At 32.9% G+C, this 22,601-nt stretch overlaps 1 protein-coding gene across 1 annotated transcript; it reads right to left on the bottom strand.

Annotated features, from left to right (window-relative positions):
* Positions 1 to 589: 589 nt before the first annotated feature.
* On the bottom strand, positions 590 to 20,991 carry LOC127702666 (ankyrin-1-like). The gene is made up of 3 exons (XM_052206956.1): positions 20,829 to 20,991; positions 19,300 to 19,617; positions 590 to 5,526 (listed from the first exon to the last, which is right to left on the bottom strand). Exons 1-3 carry the CDS (start codon positions 20,938 to 20,940, stop codon positions 1,544 to 1,546), a joined length of 4,413 nt encoding a protein of 1,470 aa, XP_052062916.1. The 5' UTR covers positions 20,941 to 20,991; the 3' UTR covers positions 590 to 1,543.
* Between the last annotated feature and the right edge of the window lie 1,610 nt (positions 20,992 to 22,601).

Genomic DNA, 22,601 nt, shown 5'->3' on the forward strand with positions numbered 1-22,601 from the left:
ATTTCTGTAATCCCTCTTTCAACGCGGACAACATTTGTTTAATCTAAAGGACGATTTATTTGCATCACATGCAGATGAGCCGACAATGAACTGTTGTCATAAGCAAGGTAGATAAAAATAAAGATTCCCGTCTATATTGAAAACGTGAACTTTCATTGACCCGAAGTTGGCACCTGTTTTACCATTGTTTATCAATAATGATAATACTATAGTTCCTATATTTTCTTATCTATCTATATCTTGCTCATCTTTTGGATCTTTGATTTTAGGGAGTTTCAGTAATCACCGTGCTGACTCTTGAATTTTCATAGAAAAATAATTTATATCAAAATATATTCGCGTCATACACGATAATTACCCATATTGCTACGAAGAGGACTTTCGTTATTATATTAATTATATTCCAATTGTCGTAACAATCCCGTCCCCCTTTCCCTGAATGTGACCTACCGAATTAGATTAATTACCGCGTTGGTACTAACATGTGCATCACGACAGGTGCCACATGTAGAGCAGGATCTGCTTACCCTTCCGGAGCATCTGAGACTGAGATCACCCCCCCCCCCCCCCCCCCCCCGATTTTGGCGGGGTTCGTGTTGCTCAGTCTTTAGTTTTCTATATTATGTTTTGTGTACTGTTTGTCTGTTGGTCTTTTTCTTTTTTAGCCATGGCGTTGTAAGTTTATTTAAGACTTGAGATTGAATGTCCATTTGGTATCTTCCGCTTCTCTTTTACTAGCGAATGAAAAAAGGGGCATTTTTCTCCAGCATGTATCATCTAACGAGTATCGGATGTCAACTGAAAATATATATTTTGGTACTTTTAATCGGCTCATATGTATATCAACACGATACGCACACTATTCTTGCTTATAGGTTGCATTTCTGTAAATATAGACAATGCAATTTCCCATAGGAACTCTCTTTACGGCTAAAACTGTGCCACTTTTACTATGAAGTTTCGTGAAAAATTATATCCTAGAATGGAAAGTTAATATTCAAAGGTCAAAAACATAGGGCTGTGCGGCATATTTTCAACATTTATATGCCCCGAACTTTTAAGTGTTTAAACTTATACTTAAGTTCTGTACTACCCCTACCTTCACTTTAGGTGACCCTCAGAATTCAAAATTCCCTGCAACCATGTGTAAATATACTGGTACCATACATCCCCAAGTTATGTCTCTATGAGATGAAACATAGAGATCATATCTGGGAACCAGTACGTAAACACACAAAATATCTATGAATATTATATATCTCCCCAAAAGAGGTGTCGTTTGTGAAACAGCTGTATTTACAAAGTGCAACCTATAAACATTTCTGTTGCCGTAATACAGTACAAAACTTTACTTGGTAAGTATATCAGAAAAAAAGAAAGAATTGCAATTGATAACTTAACAAAGGTTGCAAATATCTATACAGGTAATTTCCCACAGAAAATAAAAGAGATTGTAACAAACGTTGCAAACATCTATACAGGTAATTCCACACAGAAAATAAAAGAGATTGCAACAAAGTTTGCAAATACCTATACAGGTAATTCACCACAAAAAATAAAAAAAATTGTACTTTTTACTCATTTCTTCTTCAAAGCATTCAAGAAAATGCACGATGTCGCAATGGTCAGCATTTTTGGCTTCATCTAATGGCGTCTGGCCATTAAAATCACACACAGTAAAGTTTGCTTTGTTTACAGCCAACAATTCGACAATAGAAAGACAACCGGCTTTACAAGCGAAGTGTAAAGCTGTTTTACCTTCATTGTCAGGGTGAGAAAGATCCATTCTATATTCTATAAGGAGAGTAATTAAATCTAGTAAATCTTGAATTTCTTTTTCAGTCAGTGGAATACTGAACACATTACAAACAGCGTGAAGCGGTGACCTTTTTTTATCATCAACCAAAGTTAGGTCAGCATTATGTGACAGTAAAAGTTTGGTGATATCTATGTGTCTAAACTTACAAGCCAAATATAACGGAGATTGTCCTTTGTTATCACACATATTAACATCAGCGTTTCGATCAATAAGCATTTTTACCAGACTCATATGACCACCTTTAGTTGCAACATGAAGTGGTGTCTGTTGGCAATTATTTCTTATGTTCAGGTTTACCACTTGTGGGACAAGTATTTTAAAAACACGCTCAAACCCATCTGGTGTGTACAAAGTGCACCCTTGCAAATCGGAAAAGCTACCGGCAAATGAATTAGATGGAAACTTAACGTGCCCTAAACGTCTTTTTTGTTGCACTCGACCTCTGTTTTTACACGTTACATGAAGTGGAGAGTTCCCATCTTTGTCGCATACTGAAACATTTGCATTTTTTTCAAGCAAAACATCTAATATATCATCATTTCCTCCACCACATGCCTTAAATACAGTTGACTGGCCTTTGTTGTCACATAGTGAAATATCTGCACCTTTTTTTAGAAGCATCGCTACAATGTCGACAGGACCATATTCACAAGCCAAATGTAAAGGTGTTTCTCCATGTTTATTACGCTTATATATATCTGCGTGCTTATCAAACAGTAACTCTATTATAGATTTATGTCCATCAGTATCTCTCTGCAGAAAATACGGAATATCATTGCCTGATTCCTCATCCTTCCTCCTACTTCCATAACCCTTGCATACTGAATGAAGGACCGTCTTCCCATCGTTATCTAACTGTGATATATCAGTAATGCTAACGAGTAACAGTTTTACCACATCTGTGTGTTCTCGTTGACATGCAAGATCCAGTGGGGAATTTCCTTCATTGTCGCACACTGCTATATCTGCTTTTCTTTCTAGAAGCATTTCTACAACATCGCAATCACCGCTTTCGCATGCAATATGTAAAGCCGTTTGTCCTTTATAGTTACGTAATGAAACATCAGCCTGATGTTCTAACAACAACTGCACGATAGATCGATGAATATCGTAAGACCTGTATTGGATATGTATTGGAAAAGGTGAACCAAATTTTGAAAAATCAACTTCAAAAGATTTTCCATTTTTGTCAAGAAGTGAAATCGTGGTATTCTTCCCTCGCAGGAAAAATATATCTTTCCATTTGCATGCAATGTGTAACGACGTAAAACTTTTGTCAGTATGGTGGTTTACATCCGCGCCTCGTTTCAGCAATAGCTTAACTATATCAACAGAATCACCGACAGAGGCAAAAGATAGTGGTGTAAATCCGTTATTGCAAGTCAAAGATAATTCCAATTTCTGATCCAGAAGGAGGTTTATCACAGATAAATGATCATCTTTTGGAAAAATGTTGTAACAAGCGGCATGAAGAAGTGACCAACCCCTTTTGTCAGTATCAAATAAGTTGACATTTTGCTGAATTAAGAATTCTACTATGTCGAGGCTTCCACCCTGACAAGCTGCGTACATTGGGGAATATCCATTGATGTCACAAAAAGCAACATCTGTCCCATTTTCTATTAAAATCTTCACTATATCGATATAACCTTGGTGTGAAGCTACGCATACCGAAGTCCATTTATCAAAATGCGATATATCAATATCACTGTTTAATATAAGTTTAACTACATTTAAATGTCCATTTCCAGAAGCTATATATAATGGTGACATTTTATTCTCGTATAAAGAAATAGCGGTTTTGTTCTTAAGTAAAATATTTACTATTGTATCATGCCCCTTCTCACATGCCACCTCTAACGATGACGGAGTTATGTTTGCATTATTAGCTAGCAATATTTCAACAATGTCTGGATATCCTCCTATGCATGCTATTGTCAGAGGCGGATAATGGTCAGAAAAAGTGTCACATTCATTGACATCTGCACCTTGTTGTAAAAGCAATTCAACTATGTCTAAATGCCCTCCTTCACAAGCATTTGTCAACGGCGTTCCGTCAAACAAAGACATTTGGCATACGTCAACTTCACTGTCGATCAGTAATTTCACAATGTCTGTATATCCGTTTTTACAAGCGACTGTTAATGGACAATACATATTTAAACTATCCGTCGACACATCACAATGGTGATTCAATAACAGTTTAACCACATTTGTGAACCCTCGTTCACTAGCAGTGTACAATGGTGACCTTCCGTCACTATCAAACACATTTACTTCACATCCTAATTTGATTAGAAATTCTATGATATCTTCATAGCCTTCCGAAATGGCTTCTATCAAAACAGAAGATATATGTTCTTCAATTTCATCACCGAACGAACTCAAATCATCATTATAATCAATTTTCATAATTATGCCACTTTCATCGAGTTGGTTGAATATAGACTTAGAAACCTCGATATCTTTCTCGAAGAACTGAACAAGTTTGATTCTGAATAACTCAAAAACTAATTGTTTATTATGCAGTGTGCTGTATATATTTCTACTGCTTAAATCAATGGTCAGTCTTTTAAAATAGTATTCCTCTATGTCTTCGGAAATGATAATCACGCTCTCATTGTTTGTAGTCCCTAAAGATTCAAATACATACCTATCACCTATAAATGACTCACTTGCAAATTTGATTAAGCATTCCTTAAAGTGTTGCCCAAAAACAACGGCTGCAATGTCATAAATTTTGTCATGAACAAACAAATAATTCGTGCCAGTTTTTCTGAGATATGTCCCTGTCAAACTAAAAAAAGCATCAGTTAAAGAGAGTCTAAATATCTCTACGTCTAAGCTGATACCAAATTGTCGACCTATTTCTATTAATTTATTTTGAATGTCATTTGGGACCAATTCAAACTTCAGCCATTGTTCATCAAACCCCTCTTCAAATAATATACATAACACAAGAGCGCAATGTTTGAACTTGTTTTCAGTTTGACGGATTTCTTCTATATCAGCCCTTATTGTAGCGATGGGTGTTAAAAAAAGATTTCTTAATTCTTCTGACGATCTATTTGTTGAAAGTCTACAAAGCAGAGGAAAAAAATTAAACTCATTCAGAATGTCATTGACTTTGTTAATCCTATCGTTGGGAAGGTACTTATTTATCATCAACAGTCTCTCTTCAGGGAGGAGACATAGAGATTCAGCCAATATATTACATTCATGCCTAGTAAAACAAAGCAGTCGTTGGAACCATCTGTCTTTAAACACCTGTAGTCTACACGAAATTAATAGTTTGGCAATTTTGGTTTTCTCTGTCCATGTCGCATTCCGTGATTCGATAACATTTTCTTGGAATATTTCTTCAACCTTGCTTGCCAAATCCTTCCACGTTTGTACAATTTGGAGATTCACATTCTCTTTTCCGCAGATATCATCGATGACAAAAACTTGATTTCGTTTTTCATTACGATAATTTATGATATCAGCAGGTGCCGTTACAAAAGATGAGGGAACAATTTCATAATCATCTGTACTATGTAAATGTAAAGCAACATGATGAATTAGAAAAGATTTACCAGATCCGGAACTTCCTGTTACAACAGCAATGTTGGATGAAAAGATTTTGGAAATCACATGTTTTGTTGCCCTTGTAATAAAAAACGTTTTATCATCTGATTGCCATTGCTTAATAGTCTCTTCATGTTGATCTAAAAGAAAATAAAGTTTTATCTATCAAAAATTAGCCAATTGTTCAAACAAATATAGTATGATTTCTGAAATAATCTAAATCAGGTACATCAAAAGTTTGGAAAGTCATAAATATAAAGCGTTTTAAAACATATCAACCTATATAGAACTATCTACTGGGCGAATGATACCGAAAGGACCGCATAGTCCTTCAGAAAACGGTACAACCCTATTGATGTAAAAACATTTGATACATGTATGAATTCCGAATGCATGTGCACAGCACGTCTCGCACAGCACGTCAGTCTAAACAACCTTCAATAGCTTCACTCGTGACCAAATATTAAAACAAAACCACACACAAATTAAGCATTTAAGAGTATGAAAACCAAAAGAAACAGTCAAAACCACCAATTAGAACATTATACGATGATGGAGTTTTAACCTAAATTTTATTACAATTGCATAATTTTATGAACCCCATATCCTTTCTTTTATATTATATTAACGTGCTGTGTGGAGGCAGTAGAAAATTTCCCCGTGCTTGAGGTGTATGCTCTTATGTTGTTTTTTATTAAAGTTATGACGTATTTATTCTTGAGATAACCTGCAGGAAGGTGAGAGTTTTTGCTATTATGGATGTTGAAGGCCTCACTGTGACTTTGAGATGAAGAAAAGAGAGAAACGATACCGAAATGGATGTCTGTGCAAATGCGAAAGGCTTAAAAAAGTTAACGATTTTGGATTCAGTAGTATATTTATTTTAATATTGATTTCGGTTAAATTGATTTTTTCTACTGTAAACGAGTACTTCGTCCTCATATTTATGTCATGGAGTCATTTTAGACCTCATTTTATATTTTTATGAAAATTTAGTTTTCAGCAAAAAGGAATAAGTTTAAGATATTTTATTTATTTAAAGTCCATTTCGAAACTGCAGTATTGATTAAAAGTATTTTTGTTTTATATTCGTTCATTATTGTTGAAGGAAATCATTTTTATATTCTCGATATATTTAAGATAAAAAGTTCAAATTTGACAGATATTTACTTTGGCATTTGTCACTTCAGATTTTCTCTTTGTTAGGCATTATTTTTATCAATTTAAGATGTTTAGCGACAAGCTAAGTGGACACAATTAGACATGTCTTTTTACTAAGTCTATTGTCCTTTAAACACAATCAAGTTGTTGTGTAAACAACATATGTCTAGGTAACCTGGTCAATTAGGGTTCTTTGTCCTGTCCAGCAAAGATCTTTCCACGCCCCTTTTTACCCCAAATTATCAGGGTAACTAAGTGGCTCGGGTGTTTAACGAATCTGATTGGTCAAACCTGAAACAGTAACGCAAAATCGAACAAGTGAATTTCGGTCTCAAAAGTGGCACTTTCTCATGCGCTTTTGAAGATACAAGTTCTAAAACCTATATCACTGTGTTTGTTATAACTGTTTTCAGGTGAGTCAAGTATTTTAATTATTCAAAGTTAATATGTTTCTTTCATTATTTTATTCAATTGAATCATGAAACTTCGTAAAGTTTCGTTTCCATTTCATTTAGTAAAGTTGAAGTTAAATATCTATGAGTTCTGCAAGTAAAGAAGTTTAGATCAAATTGTTGTTTCTCGATCAGTGTAAATAGATGTATATATGTTCAAAAAAAGGTTGGTTTATTCTTCACAAACTTTCTGTACTCAAGGGTATTTTTAAACTCATTATAGAATTTAGTTTTACGCTCGCATGCTGGAAATGATAATTTTAACTTATCGCTTGTTCATACTTAATAAGAATTAAGGTCAGTTCTGCAAGGGTAAGATGTCAATTATTTTAATAAACGCTTTATGCGTAATTTCCACATGTGTAGGCTAATTTAATAAGAAATTATTTATCGTAAACTATTCTTGTTGTTTAGCCCTATATTATTACGAGTCATGAATTTTTGATACAAAGCAAGCATATATATTTTAAAAGCTAGTTTCCCCATTTCATATTATATTGTTTAATATTTATATTATTTGAATATTCACGATTAGTTTCGTAATGCTAAGTTTGTCTCGATTTCGAATATTTCTCAACCAATGCTCATCGTCGGAATTGATTATTTTTGGGTTAATAGGTTTTTATATAGTTTAAGTTTTTACTAGCGCAATATATGCTCTACCATGATTATAATTCGAAAGATAAAAGAATTCAACATGTTTATTCATGTCCATTGTGAAGATATTATGCATTCAATACTTTATGCTGTTCAGCACATGCTTTATGCTCCGTTAGGTTCAAATATTAGGTCTTGCATTATGCTCATACATTTAAGATTTAGTCCGCATCTTGCTCATATATTTGAATGCTAAATAAGCTTTTATTTATAAGAAATATTATAAGCATCCGTGTTCGTCAGTTAAAATGCATATGCTCATGCATTAACGTAAAGTTTGTATACCAAAGATATTAATTGATCAATTATATTGTAAAATTGTATGAATTAGATGTTTCTATTATTTGCATTATATACTATTATATTGTTATTAATTATACACTTTCTCATGCGCTTTTGAAGATACAAGTTCTAAAACCTACTTCACTGTGTTTGTTATAACTGTTTTCAGGCCCTTACTCATCACCCTAAGTCCGTAAGGTGTGCTGTTGGTTAAGTCCAACCATAACAGTCAAACAACAGACCATACAACCCAGAAACCAAATTCTGATAACTGGCGGAGACCCTAAAGATCAACAATACGGTACCTCATTGATATATGTATTGGTTGAGATCGCAGATAGTAATAGGAAGAGACATGCCAGCCCCAGGAAATGCCGCAGGTCAGCAGGAGGCCGAAATTATCCAAGCACCGGTCAACGTTCCAGCAGATATTGCAGCACCACTCAATGTTCCAGTCGTTGCAGCCCCTCAAGGACCCCCACCGGGTTTCCCTGCTCAGAGATACAACGTGAACATAGAATTGTTCACTGGAAAAGGTAATGTTACCGCACTAGAATGGTGGACAATGTTTGTAACATTTGTCACACTTCAGAGGATGCCAGAAGCAGATGCGCTTCTGGTTTTCCCTTTCCACTTAGCAGGAGTAGCTAAAGCATGGTTTAATACCTTAGACACACACACAAAAACCACCTTAAATAATTAAAAGTTAGCTTTTTTACAACGTTTTAAGCCTACACTAAATGCAGGAGTTAAGATAACTGAATTAAGACAAAATGCATATGAAACTGTCGATGAATATATCGACAGGGCTTTAAGTTTAAATGCAAATAACTGTGTGTCTGAGGAATTTCTAATTTCAGTGACCGAGAAGGGTTTCAAGAAAAGTATGTGTCATATCATACTCCCCAATCGGTCAAAGACCATGCAAGCCCTCAGAGAAATTGCCACCATTGCAGAAATGACTGTTGCTGTGTCAGGTCAGCCACAGATGGAGGACATTACATCCACCATCAACCACGCTGTATGTTCTGCAGTCAAGTCGGTCGAAGCCAATATGCTGGATAGCCTCATGACAAGGATGGACACAACATTATCCGCCATGAACCGACCAGACCGCAGACCAGATCACAGACCAGAACAGCACAGAGTCAAATTCAACAATGAGCAAAACCACAATTTCAACAGTACAAATTCAAAGAACTGTGGGTACTGTGGGGGCAATTTTGGGCTTGGTCAGCAAGTTTCGGTATACACTCTTATGATGGTCATTTTTTGTGGTGTATCAGTTGGTGCCATGACAACCAAAGAAACAGACATAATACAAAGAATTAATTATGGTGTGATTTTTAAAGAAGAAGCCAAAATGTATTTAGCTAAGGAGTCATGGTTACACACATTCAAGGTGTCATTACCTGAACATTTCAGTTTACCAAACATTAGTTTTTGTAGTGAAAACTCTACCCAATGTAATTATTTCAATTCTATTATCAGTTTTGTTCACCATTTACAGGACACTACAAAAATTCATTTAATAGAGTCAATTAGGAATATTAAAACATTAATTCCCCAAAATGATATATTATTAAAAAAGCGCAATGCACGCTCATTTTTACCATTTATAGGCTCATTAGCTAAAGGTTTATTTGGTACTGCAACCATGGGAGATGTAAATTTACTGGCTAGCCATATAAATGAAATAAATAAAAGAACAAGATTAATGGCTAGGGCTTTAGAGCAACATGGAGACCACTTGTCTTCATTTATGTCACTGGTTGACAAAAGAACAACCAATCTGATAGATGGAATTCAAAAAAACTCAGTAGAAATTCTTGCCATTGCAAACAAATTTCAGATGTCATTAAAGAACACCCAAAGTTTTTTCCTTAACACGACCACATTACTAACAGAGCTCACTAACACAGGCAACATGCTCAGAAGCAAAGTGGACCAGTTTCAGGCAGCAGTCCAAAGTTTGGTCGAAGGGCGGATCTCACCATTCTTATTGCCAAAACATACTTTAACACAAGCTCTGCACAAAATCCAAACTATCTTAACAAATTCATACTCTGGATTCTACTTAACACAACCTCACCCATCCTATTACTATACTAATTCAAATTTCATGTTTATGCGTAACCACTCTAAACTTTTCATTACCCTTCGTTTTCCTATATCTTCACTCACTCACCCTCTTCGTCTTTACAAGATATTGTCACTTCCTGTTCCTGTAAATAATTCTCTCAAGCATGCAACTAAGTTACTAGATCTACCTGATTTCTTTGCTATAACCCACCAGCATGACTATTATTTACATATCTCAGCTAACGAACTAAGTAACTGCAAGCATGAATCAATAATCACGTGCAATTTTAACAAGGCACTCATACCAACGCATGTTCCACAATGCACTATTGGATTGTTCAATAACGACATCAACCAGGTTTCACAATTCTGTGATTTCCGTTTTTTGAAAAACCATTTGACCCATGATATCATTGAATTGACTTCCACGTCAGTATTGGTGTATCAAAGTGATTCACTTGCACTTAATTGCCCAATTAAACAAACCACTTTATCTGGTTGCAAGTTCTGTGTTATTCATTTACCGTGCAAGTGTTCACTGTCTACAGTATCTTTATATCTACCTCCCAGACTGGTCAATTGTTACAACAAGACCTCAGAATTGTCAGTGTTTCATCCAATTAATTTAGCAGTTTTACAAGAATTTTTCAATGAAAATAAGTTAAGAACTATCTTAGGAGATTCTCTATTTTCAAATCAAATCAGTATGACAATTCCAGATTTTAAATTTTATTCTCATAATATGTCTAATATTTTAGCTGCAGACCACGAAGTACATTTAAGTTTAAAGAAAATGTCTGCTGCAGCAAGAAATGATTCCCTAATATTTAAATCTTTAACAGAACCACTTTTATATGGTCAAATTAAATTACAATCTGAGTGGCCTGATTTAAACGCGATTTTGATTTTTGTCGCTCTAGGAATAGCGTCAGTTACATTTCTATTTTTTATATTCATGTTTTTGAAATTTCGTCGAATGGCAACTGCCATTTTAGTACTGCAACAAGTTGTGAAATCAAAATCAGACAGCATCCCATCATTTATTTACCATAAAGTTACTGAAACACCTACACCAAATGATATTTCAGTTATTGAAAAGTTTATAACATCAGAATTTACATGGCTACATGCTTCTGTTGTACTAAGTTGTTTAGTACTTGTATTTTTATCAGTACTTGTTTACCTCCTGTATCGTCAAAGAAATTCTAAATGCACTCGGGTTTACTTAGAAATAACTTCCGGTGGTGATTGTGTTACAATACCCATAATAAACTTATCATTGTGTCCATCATACTACGATTTTTCAACACCTTCAGTGGAAAACATTACAGTTTCAGCTTTACCTCATTGTAAATTATTTTTTCTATGTTCTTCATTTGTCATAACCAATAGATTAACTATGAAAACTGTACAGATTCCAGATTCTGTCAGCATAGGATATTTCACTCGAAGAAGACTTAACAAAATTTTAATGCAATCTTTTAATGCGTATGTTCTAGTTACGCATCAACGTTTTGCTACTGTATTAAACCCAGCCAGCTTTGGCACATAGTTTAATAAAATTCAATTCTAGAACTATTTGTTTTGTATTCATGTTTATTACACTTAAAAAAAAAATGGTTTTCTAAAACCACGATATGCGTGTTTATTTTTTTTCTTAGAAGTTTTGAACAAGTTGCGTTCAAAAACAACTCAAAGTAATTCTTGTATAGATGATGCTATGGACAATAATTTTTATATGACCTTATTACTCAGGACTAATTTGATTATATATTGTTTTTATATTTTGTATATATTGTGTGATTTGTTTTTTTTTATTGTGTTTATTTAAATATGTTTATTGATTTCTAAAATGTATTATTACTATTTTTCCAGAAAAAAATTTCGTTCAAGATTTCGGGACGAAATCAGCTGAAGTAGAGGGGAGTTGTCATGGAGTCATTTTAGACCTCATTTTATATTTTTGTGAAAATTTAGTTTTCAGCAAAAAGGAATAAGTTTAAGATATTTTATTTATTTAAAGTCCATTTCGAAACTGCAGTATTGATTAAAAGTATTTTTGTTTTATATTCGTTCATTATTGTTGAAGGAAATCATTTTTATATTCTCGATATATTTAAGATAAAAAGTTCAAATTTGACAGATATTTACTTTGGCATTTGTCACTTCAGATTTTCTCTTTGTTAGGCATTATTTTTATCAATTTAAGATGTTTAGCGACAAGCTAAGTGGACACAATTAGACATGTCTTTTTACTAAGTCTATTGTCCTTTAAACACAATCAAGTTGTTGTGTAAACAACATATGTCTAGGTAACCTGGTCAATTAGGGTTCTTTGTCCTGTCCAGCAAAGATCTTTCCACGCCCCTTTTTACCCCAAATTATCAGGGTAACTAAGTGGCTCGGGTGTTTAACGAATCTGATTGGTCAAACCTGAAACAGTAACGCAAAATCGAACAAGTGAATTTCGGTCTCAAAAGTGGCACTTTCTCATGCGCTTTTGAAGATACAAGTTCTAAAACCTATATCACTGTGTTTGTTATAACTGTTTTCAGGTGAGTCAAGTATTTTAATTATTCAAAGTTAATATGTTTCTTTCATTATTTTATTCAATTGAATCATGAAACTTCGTAAAGTTTCGTTTCCATTTCATTTAGTAAAGTTGAAGTTAAATATCTATGAGTTCTGCAAGTAAAGAAGTTTAGATCAAATTGTTGTTTCTCGATCAGTGTAAATAGATGTATATATGTTCAAAAAAAGGTTGGTTTATTCTTCACAAACTTTCTGTACTCAAGGGTATTTTTAAACTCATTATAGAATTTAGTTTTACGCTCGCATGCTGGAAATGATAATTTTAACTTATCGCTTGTTCATACTTAATAAGAATTAAGGTCAGTTCTGCAAGGGTAAGATGTCAATTATTTTAATAAACGCTTTATGCGTAATTTCCACATGTGTAGGCTAATTTAATAAGAAATTATTTATCGTAAACTATTCTTGTTGTTTAGCCCTATATTATTACGAGTCATGAATTTTTGATACAAAGCAAGCATATATATTTTAAAAGCTAGTTTCCCCATTTCATATTATATTGTTTAATATTTATATTATTTGAATATTCACGATTAGTTTCGTAATGCTAAGTTTGTCTCGATTTCGAATATTTCTCAACCAATGCTCATCGTCGGAATTGATTATTTTTGGGTTAATAGGTTTTTATATAGTTTAAGTTTTTACTAGCGCAATATATGCTCTACCATGATTATAATTCGAAAGATAAAAGAATTCAACATGTTTATTCATGTCCATTGTGAAGATATTATGCATTCAATACTTTATGCTGTTCAGCACATGCTTTATGCTCCGTTAGGTTCAAATATTAGGTCTTGCATTATGCTCATACATTTAAGATTTAGTCCGCATCTTGCTCATATATTTGAATGCTAAATAAGCTTTTATTTATAAGAAATATTATAAGCATCCGTGTTCGTCAGTTAAAATGCATATGCTCATGCATTAACGTAAAGTTTGTATACCAAAGATATTAATTGATCAATTATATTGTAAAATTGTATGAATTAGATGTTTCTATTATTTGCATTATATACTATTATATTGTTATTAATTATACACTTTCTCATGCGCTTTTGAAGATACAAGTTCTAAAACCTACTTCACTGTGTTTGTTATAACTGTTTTCAGGCCCTTACTCATCACCCTAAGTCCGTAAGGTGTGCTGTTGGTTAAGTCCAACCATAACAGTCAAACAACAGACCATACAACCCAGAAACCCAATTCTGATATTTATACACTTTATATTATGAAACTTTTATAGAAAAGAAGGACACTTGTTCATCTATTTCACAGCTGTCTTGAAAAAAGGTATATCGATATTGACCTGCTTACATTTTTATGCTTTTATGTATGTATGTATTTGTTTTTTTTTTCATTTGTTATTATTTAGAATGCTACCAAAAACACAACTTAATGACAGGAACTTATGAGTGGCCATTCGTGTCATTGGCGGTATAAACATACGGTATAAAACTTTCAACGCGTTGGTTATCACTTTTAACGCATTGATTGTAAAAACTAACGCATTAATTCGTAATTCATACAGTATGATAAATCAACGCGTAAGCTTTTCAAACTATACCGTAGTTTTCACTTTCAACGGTATAGTTTTTCATTTTATACCGTAAGTTCTGCATTTGTGCCAACCAATCACAATCTTTCTTACAAAATTCTCCCAAACTGGTTCTTATTTCAAGTACACGGAAAGAATTAGTTAATTTTTTATTGAACATATTATAATATCTGTACAGAATTTTTTATATATAAAACCTAAATGCAATGTTCAAAATAATTATAATATTTTTCCATTATTATAATTATATAAATCTATAAATCTGCGGTGACGGAATAGGAAAAAAATCGATTATTAAAAGAGTTTAATTTCACTTCATATTACACGGCTAAAAAATTGAACAGTCTTAGAATAATGATTTTATTTGAATTTGAGATTGGTCGTCAAAAGGTCGTATGATGCAGCTTCGTTAATTCTAGCATTTAACTAGCAAATTTGACTAAAAATGCAGATCATGAGTGGCATGCAGTTTGACTTGTTTTTCAAAGGCTGCACTCAAATATATTTATGTTATTATTTTATTCAAATATCACACATACTGCTTTATTCATTAATCGAAAAAAACTAATCATAAAAGCCTTTTGATGACAAATTACGAAGGTACAAAGTGCTGTAAATGGGACATTTTGTGTGTCACCGGATTCCAGTATCATACAATAAAACTGTAATGTATAAATTGTATCGTAACTGCTATAAAACTAAAAATTATTAAAACTGCAATTTCTCTTTTCATATACACAAGTGTTTATGAAATAAGATCCTTTTAACAATTTTTTTAAAACTTTTAAAATATCTTAAATTCTAAAATGCTTAATTTTCCTCGTTTAGTTTATATTTGTTGAAGTTTTATTGTTTCTTTGATTTTTTTTGGTGTTCGTTATTCTTTTTTGAGGTTGTGTTGTTGTAGTTTTATTTATATACGAGGCAAAATAAGTTTTTCAATTGTATAGTTCTCAAAAGCAGAAGTGAGACTGTTGTTTAATTTACCCCTAACAGTTAATGCGGTATTTTGACACAGTTGATAGGTGTAAAGATGAAATTTATTCGAAATTGATGATTGTGACTTTGGTTCATATGATATATACTATACCGAAGGGAAGTTTGAAATTGTTTATTATAAAAGATCATACGAATGAAGCATAAGTCAACATTACATAACGGTGTTTGCTGTCCTAATTCTAATTGGAAATACAGAACCTTCTCAAAGACTTAAAGAAAACCATTTTGCCTAGTTCTTTAATTTGAAGTTCAGATATATGAAGATGTCCTGTCACTCTTTAACCCTCATTTCAGTCAGAGCTTACATTTCATATATCCCAGTGAGCTTGTGATAAAAGATTCTACCGAATCTATAATGGCTGCTTTATATCTTGACCTTTTCTTTGATATTGACACAGATTGACGACTTGAAACAAAAATATATGACAAACGTCACAAGATGATTTTAGATTTCCAATGTCAATGTCCCAGTTCTCAATAGAAGCGTACCCTCTGCGCCATCGTATGGTGTTTACATATATCAATTGATACTTTACGCTCGTGCATGTTGACACAGTACAGACTTCATAAATAGGTGTGTGCTCCTGACACAAAACTGCTTAAAAAAAAAGGCAGATATCAAAGGGATATTCAAACTAAATAGTCGAAGACAATCTCACAACGCCATGGCAAACGTCGAAGAACGGCGTAAAAACAAATAAAATTTTACAAAAAACAACATAGAAAACTAAAGACTGATCAACACGAACTTAATTAAAAACTGGTGGTTATTTCATGTGTCCAAGAACGGTTAGTAGATTCTGATCCACATGTGTAATGCTCGTGTAAATAAAAATTCGGTTATATGTATAGCATATATATGAGGAAGAACAGGCTACTGAAGTGGACACAAAGTTTTAAAGTCACTATCACGAATTGCGTTACCGTTAAGCTTTGCCTTGTCTCAACTCACTAGCAACATCTTTTCAAATACTAAGTACCAGATCAGATCTGGAAATTTACCATTTGGGTACCATTTTTGTGACATTTTGACTGATTGTGATTCGCATGGCGACTAATGTATACATAGCAGAAGACGTATATGCTGTTGACGCATCCGATCTCTACTCTTTTGAAAAAAAAATGAAACAACACGTTATAAATTTTAAGAGTTCGAAGCGTTATCTGGATTCACCTTCATCAGGACGGTCAAAGCCGAATATTTGAAAGCAAAAGATGTATAAGAACCGAAACAGTTGAAGAGCTTTACGACCAAAAAGGACCTTAAAGTAGCCAAATTAATCTAAGGTCAACTTTGCCTGAGGGAGTTGAAACCTTAGTTTCTTTATAATTTAAAAAATCATAAACGGACAATTTTAGAAAGGTTTGTTATAAATCATGTCAGTAACGGAGTACTGAGCAGATGATACCCTCGGGGTTTTTGAAGTCCATAGGATTCCCTCAGTTTTTGCTTAAAAACACGGGTAACAAAGTTTAAAGCAATTTAATTTTTTTCATATGCTTGCATATATTGTAATAAAAAAACTACACGCAAGACAAGAAATAACGAACTCATAGATTCAGGTAAATGATAACTTGCCTTACTACCGTTTTATCACTTTACGGCGAATCAAACTTTATTCATTAATTACAAATGCATATTTACAGAACAAGCGTTTTACCATAAGCAGTGCTATATTAATGCTAACCCTATTTTAAATATCAAATCAATTTAATATATTAGGCTGTAGGGCAGAACAATCACGACAATCATGTGATCATGGCAAGTGTATACTGTTGATCAGAGATGGGTTTTTTCTTGACTTTTGTTGAAGGATATTTAGAGTTGCCAGCAGGACCAACTATTTCTTTCTACATGGACAGGGTTCATTTGTCATTTGTCCTAGAAGCCCCGATGTTACAGTTGTTTTATATTCCCACAATTTTATATGTATATGCCCAAAGTGTATTCTGCAATGAAGATGTGTCTTGAAATGTGCTATGATGCTGGACAAAAAGCACGATACATGTTCAACACAAACAATCGACCAGCACTCTAGTCCATTGCAGAACAAGTCAAATATCCGAAGCGTAACATTCATAAACGCAATATTATTAGGATTTGTGGTTTAAGAATTTTGTCGTGTTCATTAACAACTATAGGGAAACTTTTGACCAATGTTGATATTAGTAATTTATTTAGCTCAACCTTGCATGTACGAATATATATGTTCCAGCCAAGGGTCAAAACCTTGTAAATACGTTCCCACAATACAGTAGTCATTTGAGGTCTGAATTACTTATTAAAGTAAATTTTTTAGAATGTTTAGTGTAATATTAAATTATCCTTCTTGAAGAGATTTTCTTGTCTTGTGTCACTAAGTTTGGGATGGAACAGCCGAAACAATTTCTAAACGGATAAAAGGCGGTTCTAGTAATCAAAATGCCTTTTTAAAGTTGTTAGTCTATTTTATAATGATGTATGTTCCTACTGATACATCCTATTTAAAAAAAGTCATGACAATGTTTAAACTCAAATATTAGTTTGTCTTGAAAGAACTTTTGTTGCCAGTTTGCCATGTACCAAATTCAACCTATATGCCCAAAACTCAAAATTTCCACTTTCATTGAGGTATACTAGATAGTTATATAAATAAATACATATTTTTTTCTTATTTGTCTATACATTATCTTATACATTTTGTATAATTTTGGCGGCCGTTGATTTTATCTTTTTAAAAAGTACATACTTTTAAAATGAAAATAACCCCCTTTTTTAAAATCACATACGTTTACTCAGGAAACTCATTTAATGATGGTTAACACTTTTTTGACTGAAAAATTGAATAAGAAAGAAAACAGATGCAAGTTTGCAATCATTCTACTGCAAAAAGGGTATTTAAATTTGAAATAATTATTCAATGTTTTTTCTCATAAGAATGGTTAGTGATCTGTGATCTTGATTTCTGAAAAACTGCACCATATTTTGTTTTGACGACCGAATTAAATTTAAAACACACATTTTCGAATCGAATGATATATGATATAGCCGTGTAGTAGTTCTGACGATTAATTTTTGAAAATTCTGACTCTGGTCACCGGGCTATAACGACTTACGAGTTGAAATGCATGTTCTGGTGTAAGTATTTTTATCTTTTTTACAGATTTATATATAATAAAGGAACAAAAAATACAAACATTGTGAACATTGCAACAAAGTTTTATATACATATTCTTTCAGCGTAGAATTAAAAGAACCAGTTTTGAAGAAAGGAGTAGGCCCGGTAAGACCCCCTTTTGCCCCCAAAATATAACATTTTTACAATTTGTTTAAAATGTCAACTTTTAGCTATTTATTGGAAAGTAGAATACTTTAGTTTCATAAATATGGGCTGTTTTTGACAATACAATGCATATTCATCAAGTACTAGCATCAGTAATTCATGTAAAATTACTGAAATCTTCACAATTTTAGCATTTGTGCTAATTTTTAGACGGTTTTTGTCGAATATGGAAGTGGCCACACTTGTGTTCAGTCTTAATATTTAAACATATGTTGTATTTGATGATTATACATAACATATATAAAGGTTTAGACTGAACACGAATGCAGCCACTTACATTTTAGACAAAAACCATCTTTGATAGATTTTTCATATTGAAGCTTAAATTTGAGCGTCTTTAATAACCAAATCAGTTCAAATCATGTACATATACTAATTGAATCGAATGAAGTAGACACTTGAGATAACAATCTTTCATCAGATGTACTTCAAATTTTAGGCCAAAATTAGCCCTTATCGGACCTCCTCATTTGTAAGAAAGATTTTGATTGGTTGACACAAATGCAGAACTTTCGGTATAAAATGAAAAAAAACTATACCGTTTAAAGTGAAAACTAACGGTATAGTTTGGAAAACTTACGCGATTATTTTTCATACCGTATGAATCACGAATTAACGCGTTAGTTTTTACAATCAACGCGATAAAAGTGATAACCAACGCGTTAATAAAAGTGAAACTAACGCGTTACAAACGAAAACCAACACGTCATAGGAACTATAATGTATAATGACATGAAATGCTATAAAACCGACTTTGATTATTGTAAGTGATAAATAACATAAAGATAAAGTATTTATAACAAATTTTACCTCTTTTATGTTTCGGAATTGTTTCTTGATCACGTCTTTCAAGTTCTGTTTCAAGCAATGTATTCTTTTCTTCTAAACACAAAAGGCGGTCTTTCATCAATTTGTCATCTTCAGTTTTCTTTTCTAATTCTTTTTCAATGTAGGTAATTCTATCATAAAATCTTTTTGTCATTTCTACCAATTCCTTCTGAATTTTAACTATGTTGCCATCTGCACTCGAGACAACAGTTTGCGCATATTCAGCTAAATCACGTGTCTGTTCACGAATCTCATTTACTAGTTCTAGGCCAATCGGTGTACCGCTAAGTAAACTGATTCCTAGAAATACATAAACATAAGTCGTATTAAAACTCAAATCTGTGAACATTTTCGCTTTTTATCTTTCGAAGGCTTAATGAAAATCTAGAATAATTATCAAAGCTACCAGGAAAAGATTAACTAGTTTAAAATAAAGGAGATACAATACAAAGTTTTTTTGTTTTTTTTTATAAAAGTTGATGGTAAGACTGTGTCGGAATGATTGTAGTCTTAAATTTTAAAGAAAAATGCCCTCCTTTGTTTTGACACAATGCAGGGCCTATATTTGATTTCACTTTTTTGTGTGTTAATAATCTGAGTTGAACCGCCGACTGAACGTACAGGAAGAATTACTATATAATCCAATCCCTAGATAAAGAGAAAATAAATCCAGTCATTTTTGTTAATTGACTTTAAACGCGGGATTATGTTCAATCTTATCAGATGGCTGTCTGTTTTTTTTTCGACTAATGGAAATGAAATGCTGATGTAAGAACAAATGATGTTTTTCTTCATATGGAGATTATTTGAAGAGAAAACGTTTTTTTGCACTTTGCTTAAACTAAAAAAAAAAGTTTCAATTATAAAAGCATCGTGAAGTGAGTGCCACGCTCTTCGCACGTTAAGAATACATTGCAACGATTTTCTGAGGAGTCTGTTGATGCCAAGGCCAATAACAGACCCAATCAAGCATATCCTTATTTTGAAATGGCAGTCCAGAATTCCCGAACCTTTTTATTTTTTCTCTCCCTGAACATTCATGTAATAATTGCCGATATAGGTTACGTAAACTACAATCAGTACATGGATCAATATAAATTACAGCAGTACACAAGAAGGACTTACATACTTTATTGATTAAGAATGACTAGCAATTCTCGATATTTAGCTGTAGGAGAAACCAAGAAAAGTTATCAATGCTACTGTGCAATTTATTTTAACCTTTCATCGTAATCATCCATAATTAAAAAAAAAAAAAAACGTTTTAAAATTTCTTTCTTGTAAACGGTTATAAATGGAATTGGTACTATATAACACGAATAAACGTAGTATCTTAAAATATTCTATGAATTTAAAATGACAATTTGCGATTTTCCTTTAGCTTTTATTGTTATTTTTTCTAAATTCACAGTTTAATTTTTCAAAGCCCTTGCATAACAAGTCTATTTATCCGTAATCATATCTTTCAATTTATTTTCACAATATCAATTTCAACTATATAAAAGATTTACCACTTTTTTCCCATTTGGACAGATCTTTCAAAATCGAAACTTCATCTGAAGCATTTAGTTTCAAGTCTTTTATGATCTGTTTCATAAGCTTGAAACAAGATGAAAACTTCATTGAGTCCCATTTTGTGAAGTCACAATGTGCCCATGGATTTCTTATGATGGAGCGTACCTGGAAATAAAATGTATACAATATATAAATAGTAAAGGAGCCAACATATTAAGTTTTACTATGCAATTATCTATATAATACCTTTAATAATTATGTCTTATAAAATTGAGAATGGAAATGGGGAATGTGTCAAAGAGACAACAACCCGACCATAGAACAGACAACAGCAGAAGGTCACCAACAGGTCTTCAATGCAGCGAGAAATTCCCGCACCCGGAGGCGTCCTTTAGCTGGCCCCTAAACAAATATATATACTAGTTCAGTGATAATGAACGCCATACTAAACTCCAAATTGTACACAAGAAACTAAAATTAAAAATAATACAAGACTGACAAAGGCTAGAGGCTCCTGACTTGGGACAGGCGCAAAAATGCGGCGGGGTTAAACATGTTTATGAGATCTCAACCCTCCCCCTATACCTCTAGCCAATGTAGAAAAGTAAACGCATAACAATACGCACATTAAAATTCAGTTCAAGAGAAGTCCGAGTCTGATGTCAGAAAATGTAACCAAAGAAAATAAACAAAATGACAATAATACACAAATAACAACAGACTACTAGCAGTTAACTGACATGCCAGCTCCAGACTTCAATTAAACTGATTGAAAGATTATGTCTTCATCATATGAATATCAGGCACAATCCTTCCCGTTAGGGGTTTAGTATCATACCATCATAACATATATGAGAAGAACATAACCCGTGTCATGCCAACAACTGGTTTTTAAATAAATGTGTTTAGTGCCGATACAAAGACCCTATAAGTGAATCAATATTAACGCCAAAATATGCAATCTTTAATGACCTGACAACAGTATCGTAACTATATCCCTTCTTAATAAGTCTATTTAAAGGTTTTGTTAGCTTCAGAGGTGAATACTGACATTTTTGTGCTTTATAAAGAATATTTCCATAAAAAATTGGATGTGAAATACCTGAACGTATAAGAAGTCTGCATGTTGAGCTATATTTACGAATGATGTCCTTATACCGATGATAAAATTTAGTGAATGTTTTGACTAGTTTGTGATATCGAAAACCCTGGTGTAATAATTTTTCAGTAATACATAAATTTCTCTCGTTAAAATCTAAAACATTGTTACATACACGAGCGAATCGTACAAGTTGAGATATATAAACACCGTAAGATGGTGACAAGGGAACGTCACCATCTAAAAATGGATAATTAACGATAGGAAATGAAAAATCATCTCTTTTATCATATATTTTAGTATTAAGCTTTCCGTTAATGATATAGATATCAAGATCGAGGAAAGGGCAGTGGTCATTGTTAGTATTAGCTTTATTTAAAGTAAGTTCAACAGGATAAATTTCTTTAGTATACATACTGAAGTTGTCATTATTGAGAGCCAAAATATCATCCAAATATCTAAAAGTATTATTAAATTTGTGTATCAGATGTTGTTTCGATGGGTCTTTGCTGATTTTTGTCATAAATTGTAACTCATAGCAATACAAAAAAAGGGTCCGCAATAAGTGGTGCACAGTTAGTCCCCATTGGAATTCCGATAACCTGACGATATACGGAATCTCCAAAGCGAACAAAAATGTTATCTAGTAAAAATTCAAGGGCATATATAG

This window comes from Mytilus californianus, unplaced genomic scaffold (genome assembly GCF_021869535.1).
Source record: "Mytilus californianus isolate M0D057914Y unplaced genomic scaffold, xbMytCali1.0.p SCAF_5, whole genome shotgun sequence".
Lineage (NCBI taxonomy): Eukaryota > Metazoa > Mollusca > Bivalvia > Mytilida > Mytilidae > Mytilus > Mytilus californianus.